The sequence below is a fragment of the Gopherus evgoodei genome, chromosome 7 (genome assembly GCF_007399415.2).
Source record: "Gopherus evgoodei ecotype Sinaloan lineage chromosome 7, rGopEvg1_v1.p, whole genome shotgun sequence".
NCBI classification, from domain to species: domain Eukaryota; kingdom Metazoa; phylum Chordata; order Testudines; family Testudinidae; genus Gopherus; species Gopherus evgoodei.
This window is the reverse complement of record NC_044328.1, coordinates 106,538,208-106,547,203: the sequence shown is the minus strand read 5'-3', so window position 1 is coordinate 106,547,203 and position 8,996 is coordinate 106,538,208. Positions and strand designations below refer to the sequence as shown.

At 41.9% G+C, this 8,996-nt stretch overlaps 1 protein-coding gene across 1 annotated transcript; it reads right to left on the bottom strand.

Annotated features, from left to right (window-relative positions):
* Window positions 1-716: 716 nt before the first annotated feature.
* On the bottom strand, window positions 717-5,567 carry LOC115655551 (protein ATP6V1FNB). Its single transcript, XM_030571129.1, has 2 exons — window positions 5,069-5,567; window positions 717-3,826 (listed from the first exon to the last, which is right to left on the bottom strand). The coding sequence occupies exons 1-2, from the start codon at window positions 5,523-5,525 to the stop codon at window positions 3,708-3,710; spliced, it is 576 nt and encodes a 191-aa protein (XP_030426989.1). The 5' UTR covers window positions 5,526-5,567; the 3' UTR covers window positions 717-3,707.
* Between the last annotated feature and the right edge of the window lie 3,429 nt (window positions 5,568-8,996).

Below are 8,996 nucleotides of genomic sequence, written 5' to 3'. Positions count from 1 at the left end.
GCTGGACCTATACAGCTGTACTAATACAGCTGTAACAACCAGCGCTGCAAAATTGTAGATGTAGACATACCCTGAGCTTCATCTGTATTCACTGTAGAGGGATTTCCAGGAGTTGTGGAAGCCTCCTCAATGGGATTCTGAGACAGGCAGAAGCCAGCACATGAAGCTCTGTGCACATGTTTACACTGGAGCTATGCAGGATGATGGCACAGGGCCTCAATTCAGAGAGTCCGGACCTCCTTGTCGATCTCAAGATTGGATTCTTCTAGAGTCAAATCCTCTGCTTTTACAAGCAGCATCACTCACCACCAGAAAAATTCAGAGGAAGTTCTGGAGGGAGAACTTTGAGATGTTTCCTGACTTCTCCATGGGGTTTTCAGAGAGTTCCAGTCCGACTTTGGAAATTTTGTATTTAGAATGTAAACATTATGAAAGATGGATGTAATTATGCAACTGCACAAGTCCTAGCAAACCATCCTCCCCTCTCCTCCCCCCCCCCCAAATCTATATCCAACTTCTCTTTAAACATGTGGGCTTTGATTTAGAGTTCTTACTGCTGAACACAAATGTCTTATTTAGCACATCCTATCAAGTTATGACTTCTAAAGGATTAATTAATACAACACTTTTGTTATTTGTTATGCAGCTATGAATTTCCTTTCCAGGCACTCGCTTGCTTATAATTTCCATTATGACAATAAAATCACCATTAAGGGCCTTGTACATAAAGTATAATTGTAAATGTAGAGGTTACAGGTTCAATTTTAAATGTTTGCACTGTATTTTACAGGTCAGGCAGGATACAGACGTATTAAGAGGAATTTACATATCACCAATGGAGTCACAAACATGTATTTTATGGTGACATACTATGTAAATATTGGCCGGTGAAACATTCCCTTTTGTCTATTCAATCATCTTACCAACCACAATTTTCAGCGAACCCATACACACAAGATGATAATGATAGGCTAGACTTTGTCAGATATAGCCCTTGATCCTATAAACACTTACGCACATGCTTAACTTTAACTCCATTGAAATCAATGGGACTGCTCACCTTATTCAAGCTCAGCACATGTAAGTATTTGCAAAACTAGGGCCTTACAAAGGATCAGCTAAATGATGGCACAGAACTGCCAAACACACATTCTGACACTCTCATACAGACACTTCTCGTTTTAATTTAAAAAAAAAAAATCAGATACCTTAGGCTATTTGTTATGAAACATATTAAGTTTAAATCCTAGCAAAACTAGAGTGAAATGAGTTTTAAATCCTAATAGAAATAGATTTAGTGACAGTGCTAGTTTAAAAAAAGTTGATACAGTTCAGTACATACAAATATGAATGCACAATTTAGTTAAATAAATCAACAATAAAAATCTGACAGGTTCCAAAATGAAATTTAAAGGCCTGTTCCCAAAGGATCTTTGGGAAGCAACACAGTGGATGTCTGGCAAGAAACGGATTCTGTAATGCAACGGCACTATTTTCATAACCTTTTAAAATAAGAGTCCTATTGATTATTAAATTGTTAGTGTAGACTTATGATGAAAAATTAGTTTGGCAAGTCATTCTACTTCCTTTTTGATTCTCAAGGAGGTACCAGTACTGAAATACTGGCATTTTAATGAATGACCAAAAGAATGCTGAGGTGGGATTTTTCCCCCTATTAGTACCAGGAATGCATGTTCAATGCCAGGAACACTTGGAAGTCATACTTTTTCCTTGGAACAGAAAACTTCACAGAACATATTAATGAATGCTTGTTAAAGGTGCCTTTGTATTTCTGAGTTGCCATAATATAAGGGAAATTCTTTAAAAAATATTTACTAATAGGAATCAGGTAGTTGGACATTTCAACGCTTTTGTACCAATTAAGTTTTTCTAGAGACATGGATGCATTTGAGTTAGATGCTAAATTCCACATCCCACATGGGGGCTCCCAGGATAACAACTGCTCTACACTATTTCTTGTAGAATATTATTTGCTGTTCTCCTTTACCCAACAGGCTCTCAGAGGTTCTTCAGCTACTTTGCAGTGTTAAATATAGTTTTTTACTTCAGGTTTCAGCCTCATTTTCTGAGGCTTAGTACAACCGGCAGATATGTTCTTAAAGAAAGCAGATGCAGAGATAGATGGATGAAGACCCTGCAACAGCTGGGCCATACTAACATGGCATAACGTGCCACCCCCCTCAGATTCTGTTCAGACTTACAACATAGTGGTCGTCACTAGCTACATTGTAAAACAACATTCCATGCAGCTAGTAATATGGACTGAAATTTCTTGGGACTGGATTATTCAATCTGTCTCCAGGAGAAGAAGTGACCCAGCTCTAGTAAACCTGGCTAGGATTGGTATAGGAGGAGTGTGAACATGTGTGCTTTGGGATACAGCTTTATAGACTTATCCTTGCCTCTGAGAGCCCCTGGCGCTTGGTGGATTTGGGAGATGTGACCAGGTGTGGGAGGAGCTAGATATGGAGCCGGGAGTTAGAAGCTTTGTGCAACTGTCCTGGCTGATCAAGATTTCTGAGCACAAATCCAGTAGAGTTAATGCAACCAGAAGCAGCATTAATTATTATGGTGCCCCTCCGCATCTTCTACTGTGCAGCCCTCAAGTTCCTTGGCCCCTCTTGTCATTTTGTCCCTAGAGTAGAAGGGAAGACCTGTAAATTATTTGCTAAAGGTTAGCTTAGGGACTGATATTGGAAACCAGGTGAAGGAGGTAAAAGAAGTTAACTACAGAGAAAACTGGATAAAGAACAAAGGCCTAAGAGACTGGATGAATCTGAAGACAAAAGATCAATAACTACTTTTCATTTTTCAAGTGCTTTTAAGAGCATTGATTAACATGCATCCTCCCAACGTACGTAGGTAAAGAACTTCCCCCATATCACAGGGAAGGAAGACTGAGGCAGAAAAGTTGCATGACTTACTAATTGTCTCTCTGACTTTGGGTATCAGAGCAAGGGTAGAGCTTGTGTTCCTGGCTCCCATGTCTGTGCTTATGCCGCTAAAGTACACAGTTGTCTACAGATGAAGTGCTGCTTTGTTTTAGAACATGCTCATCATGAGGGATTCCACCATATTCATTTCTCTAGTAATGTATAAGCCTGAAACAATTAAAGGAGACTTCCTGCTACTATCAAATTTCAGTCAAATGCTAAGGTTATTTGTGGGGATATTAGATGCTATATAAAATGAAACAAAATATTTCAACGAATTATCTTTTAGACACATTACTACCTAGAAATTTATTATCCCTTTCACTGAATGGATTTTATTTCACTCGGTTTCATGTTGTTTAGTTCTGCCCCAGTCGCTGTGAAACTATGATTGTTCCGCTGCAGATGGGTTCTTTAAATTTTTTAATGTGACAACCTAGACAAGGAAACAAAGTGAAAACTCCAAGGTTTTCTGCCTTAGAGTAATAAAGTTACATGGTCTATGTTGCAGGTGCATTTAAACCCAGAAGACGGCCTGAAAATAAAACAAAATTAGTTTCAAATGAATATATTAGAAAATTAAAACTATACAGAGAATAGAGAAGGTTCTAAATTAGAAACTTTAAACTTGTCTCCCACAGAAACAATTAAAGAGGGAAATAATTACGGAGTTGCAGATCTGACATAAAACCAGTCATACTAGGCAAAAGCATGGAGTTTTGCATTTCTAATATATGTAACAAACACCGAAGCTCACGACAGCTTGTCACTTTTTGATGGATGATGGAAGACTCCATTTCTGATGTAGAAAGTATCCTTTACAATTCCAGACCTGGCATGAATTGGAGCCTTGATTTCAGTAATAACATCTCCTGAAAAATAAGCGCATTTGATTAGCTTTTATGTCTTAAACAGTCTGACAATTACACTATTGTATTCAGCATTGCTGTAGCAGTGTCAGTCATGGGATATTAGAGAGAAGCAGGTGAGGCAATATCTTTTATTGGACCAACTTCTGTCGGTGAGAGAGATAAGCTTTTCGAGCCACACAGAGCTCTTCTGCGGGGCTGGGAAATGTACTCGGAGTTGGAGTATTCAGACTACTTTCCCCAGACCTGAAGAAGAGCTCCGTATAAGTTTGTAAGTTGTCTCAGCCGCCAACAGAAGTTGGTCCAATAAAAGCTATTACCTTGCCCACCTTGTTGCTCTGACAATTACACTGATACTATGAAAGGGCTGAAGTAAAGCTGAAACTGACACTTTGTTCAGCAAATTGGGCCCAATCCTGCAAAGCAGGAAGTAACCTCAACTCCAATGAAATCAACACTTCATAGGTGGTTTTCAGCCTAGCACAAAATCCCACCCATAGTGTACTGGTTGCATTATGCCCTATTTGGATCCCCTGCAAGATTGCAACTCGGTATGTTAATAAGAGTGAGACACTTGACTCTGAATGACCCACGCTTTGGTAAGCTTTCATCAGATACTTTAAAAATGTAATGTGCAAACTGCATGCATGCATTCCACCAATGACAGAAAAAGATGAGACTGTACTGGGACCCTTGGTAGATTGCCTTCTGGGTTTGTTGCTGGCTGGGATTTTAGCTAGGAACAGAAAGGATCCAGACCAAGCCACCTCCTTTCCTGATAAGTTGATTCCTTTTGTATCCTACTCTCTGCATGAAATAATTGATGTTCTGCTACATTTTTCAGCACACCACACACTGAACAAACTAACTTAAAAAAAAATTAAATATACAAACCCCAGCTGGTGAGATACTGGGGTCAAGTGAAGAGGAGGTGTAGAAAATTATGTCCTGGCAGTAGAAACATGCTTAACTTTACTCTCATGAGCAGGCCCATTGACATCCATTGGATGACTCAGGTGAGTAAAGTTAAACACATGTGTAGGCACTTGCTGAATCAGGGCCAGAGAGATCATCTGGTAACTAGAGGGAAACATTTAAGATTAACTTTATTTTTGTGTTTTGCGTTCCAGCTGGATCCAAGAAGCAGGAAGTTGGGGTAGACAGAGAAGAAAGGGGTTGAAGAACATTAGCTAGTGTTAGATTTCCACCCCAAACAATCATTCTTTAGGCAGTCTTCTGCCTTACCTAAGCGCCAGCCATACTCCCAGGATGACAGGACTGGATAGTGGAATTTCTCCTCAGGATTCTTCAGCTTTCTCTCCTGCAGGTACAGGTGCCTTCCCTGGCCTTCCCAGGAGATGCCCTGGTACAGCAGATGCTTGGTCTTGGGGGTGGCAGGTCTCATTTCCTTAAGAAGGGGCTCCTGATCCTTATCCTCCTGCTTCCTGGGGAGGCTTATTCCCTCCGCTTGCTTCTTAAAGCCAGTTCCCTCCTCCTGGGTCCTAGAGGGACTGAGTCTCTCCTCCTGCTCCTTGGGAGGGCAAATAGCAGGTAGAATACATTTCCTCCTGGGGCCACTGCAGGGCTCTAGCCTGGGGAACTTGTGCCCATACTTCACCTTCCAGCTGACCCTGCTGAAAGCCTCTTTCTCAATCAACTCCTTCCAGCAGTGCTGGTCCCTTGTGGTCAACAGACCCCTCATAGCCTGGAGCAGGAGGCTAGCAGCTAACTGCTGTGTGTTTGGTATAAGTTAGTTCCTGCAGCCTCTGGTGTCCAAGGAGACAGGGAGCCAGTGGAACAGGGACTCAAGTTACAACCACCTCAGAGGAAGTGGAGAAAGGTCACTGCACTCTCCCTTCATCTCAGCTTCTCTGGACATTGAACAGGATATTTAAAGAGGTGTCAGGGAGCCCTTTAGTGCCCCTCAAGCTGAAAATCTGGATGAGCTGCAGGTTGAGGCCAGCCAACAGGTGGAACTAGTTACCCTCTCTGTGGCTGCAGAGTTTGTGAATCTTGGCAACAGGAGCATTACAGTTCACGTCCACTCCCAGGCATAAAATATTCCCACAATAACCCACCTTTTGGGGTGGCTGAAATCTTGTGCAGATCTTATTAGCACCTTGCTGTGCTGCAGGGAAAACACAAAGGGCTAGATCCTTGTTCTACTGACATCAGCAGCAAAACTCCCTCTGACCTGAATAGGGCCAGCATTGCACCCAGAGTGTGTGTGCACGCAAAGGATTTGTGAGAAACTTAAGTTCCATGGGTTTTATTTGTGCTGGGTTTGAATCAAACCAAAAACTCAAAGCAAAACTCAACAGAAACTACCAGTTTCACTGTGTTTGGGATCAGCTCCAAAAGGTTTCTGGGTTTCCCCTAACTTCCTGGTGGAACTAGACATTGGCCCTAGATGGAACCTGTTCTTGGTGCCAGGTGCATAATGCAAACCAGAACAGAGCAAGTTTTGACCAATTTGAAATTTGTTATAAAAATTTCCAATAGCTGAAGTACCATATCTGTGATGCCAGTTATAACAATTGGCACAGGCATGGATCAAGTCCCACTGGAAGACAGGTAGAGGAGATCTTTTTCCTTACTAACTGATATTTTCCTGATAAAGAGAGTACAATACACACACACTGGCTATATCTTCTATTTTAAAAAAAAGTGCTTCAAAACAAAATATTACATCTGTGTACAGCAGACTCCGGTAAAGCTGTCAATGGAATCCTCACGATCACAAAATTTGAGAATCCTTATTACAGGGAATATAAAAAGAAAAGAGGCCATATGGAGAAATGAAGCCATACAACTTTTTTTTTAAATCCTTTAATCAGAGTGAGACAGCAACCACACCCATAACAAAGTGGAAATATTTAGGCCCTGGGATTTAGCCGCTAATTAAGTTCCAAATTCCAAATCTCCTCCTGAATATCAAGCATTTCACAGTAAACTATAACTTAAAAGGGAGTGAAGTGTCTTAAATAACACTTTCATGAAACACTGAATTGTTTCTTTTGAAATTGATGTGCCTAAGCACACAGCAGAGAATAAAATACAGCTTTTGTCTGCAACACAAAAGAGACACCCACAACAAATAGGGGACATTTGACATCTATAAAAAAACATTTGAGAGAGTTTTGCCATTTAATAAGTTGCCTCCTACAACCAACATGAGACTTGTTTTCACAGCATCCATTATACCACATACAATGAAGCCAAACAAAAAAATGCCCATTTGTTTTGGTCAGGAAGGGGCAGAGGCTGGTGGTGTTGTCAACGTCAAATATACTGCATGTGTGGATTACTCCAGGAGAAATTGCCTGGTCACCCACCCCTGAAATCCCACTAATGAGGTGCAGTATTCCAGCAGTGATTACAGAAGCAACGTTGTTTTTAAAACTAGGCTTCTGGCATTTTTTCAAATTTTTGTAAGAAAGGGTGTAACTGGAGCAAGGATAAACACAGAAGACACACAAACAACATGTAGAATGTCTTTTACAGTTATAAACTGAGACGTTTGCTCTAGTAGGTGAGGGTTGTTTTTTTTTTAAACTTGTTTTAAACATTGTTGCTACCCACTTCAATCCATGTTAATTACAAAGAGCCTAGAGTTCGTTTTCAGTCAAATTCCTTAATTTTAATCACTTACCCATCTGACACTGCAAGTTTCATTTGTGCAATGGCATTATCGCACAACTAATAATTGTGCAAGTACCTATACCACCACTGGTTATTGTTTTTATATTACTTTAAAATACATAATCATTTCAGGCCCCCACATCTGCAACTGAGTACTGTGCATGCATGCAGGCTCATTGACGTCAGTGGGGCTCTGCATGGGAACAGGGACACTTCCAGAGAGTCAACTGCAAGATCAGTGACTTAGTGATACATGTAGCTTCCATTCATTAGAATAGAAACATTCCTTTTCAATGTGAGGCACTTAGGTTTAGTTTGTACAGTAAATAAGACTACAGTATTAAGTAAACCTATTTGTAAGCCTTTGATGTTGCTATTACCATTGTCCTATGGAACTGTGGATAGAAAATAAACACTCCAAGTACTACTTCGAACTATCAAGTATCAGGGGGTAGCCATGTTAGTCTGTATCCACAAAAACAACAAGGAGTCCGGTGACACCTTAAAGACTAACAGATTTATTTGGGCATAAGCTTTTGGAGGTAAAAACTCACTTCTTCAGATGCATCAAACTATGTTTCATTTTGATACAATTTCCCTGTTTTTTTTTTCATTTTATAGGAGGAGATAAGTAGCTCACGAGTAAAATCTATAGCACCCAGTAGAAAACAAAAGATTTAAGCAATGCTTTTATTACTATTGTCATGTTCGTGTGTACACACAGATGAGAAATTTATTACCTGATATTTTTGTTAGCAGCTTTTCTACTCATTCATCATTAATGGGTAATGCCCCCCTCTGGAATTTGGAGGCAGCCAATGTTGTTTCTGATGCCTCTAGAATAGAGATGGGCAAACTATGGCGGCCCGCAGGACCCCCATGCCTGGCCCAGGAGGCTTGCCCCATCCCCTCCCCCACAGCCTCAGCTCATGGTCTAGGCGGTGAACTCCTGGGGCAGTGCAGCTGCAGAGCCTGGTCTGACCCAGTGCTCTGTGCTGCACACTGCATAGCTGGCTCCAGCTGGGCGGCACAGCTGCAGTGCCACCAGCTACCAGTGCTGCAAGCAGCACGGTCAGGGGGCGAGGGGGTTGGATAGAGGGCAAGGGAGTTTGGGGTGGTGGTCATGGGGTGGAGGAGTGGATAGGGGTTCAGGACAATCAGAGGGCAGGGAACAGGGGTTGAATGAGGGCAGGGGTCCGGAGGGGGCAGTCAGTGGTAGGGGTTCCATGGGGAGGTCAGGGAGGGTGTATGGGGTTGGGGTCCCAGGAGGGCTGTCAGGGAACAGGAGGGTTTGGATGGGGCAAGGGTCCAGGGGGGCTGTCAGGGGGCTGGGCCACACCCCTCTCCCTTAACCAGCCCTCCATACAATTCTCAAAACCCAATGCGGCCGTCAGGCCAAAAAGTTTGCCCACCTCTGCTCTAGAACTAAGCCCTGGCCTACAAGTCAAGCCATCAGAAGAGTTCTTGCAAAGCTTTAGAAATTCTCCAGCAACCATGACATATGTCCAGCAACCATTAGCATTAAGACGAC

Bases quoted from the DNA above. Each gene is read 5' to 3' on its own strand.
- LOC115655551 (XM_030571129.1), bottom strand. From the start codon at position 5,525: ATGAGGGGTCTGTTGACCACAAGGGACCAGCACTGCTGGAAGGAGTTG. The intron at 3,827-5,068 runs GTAAGGCAGAAG...CTTATTTTTCAG, and splicing joins GGAGTATGGCTGGCGCTTAG to GAGATGTTATTACTGAAATC.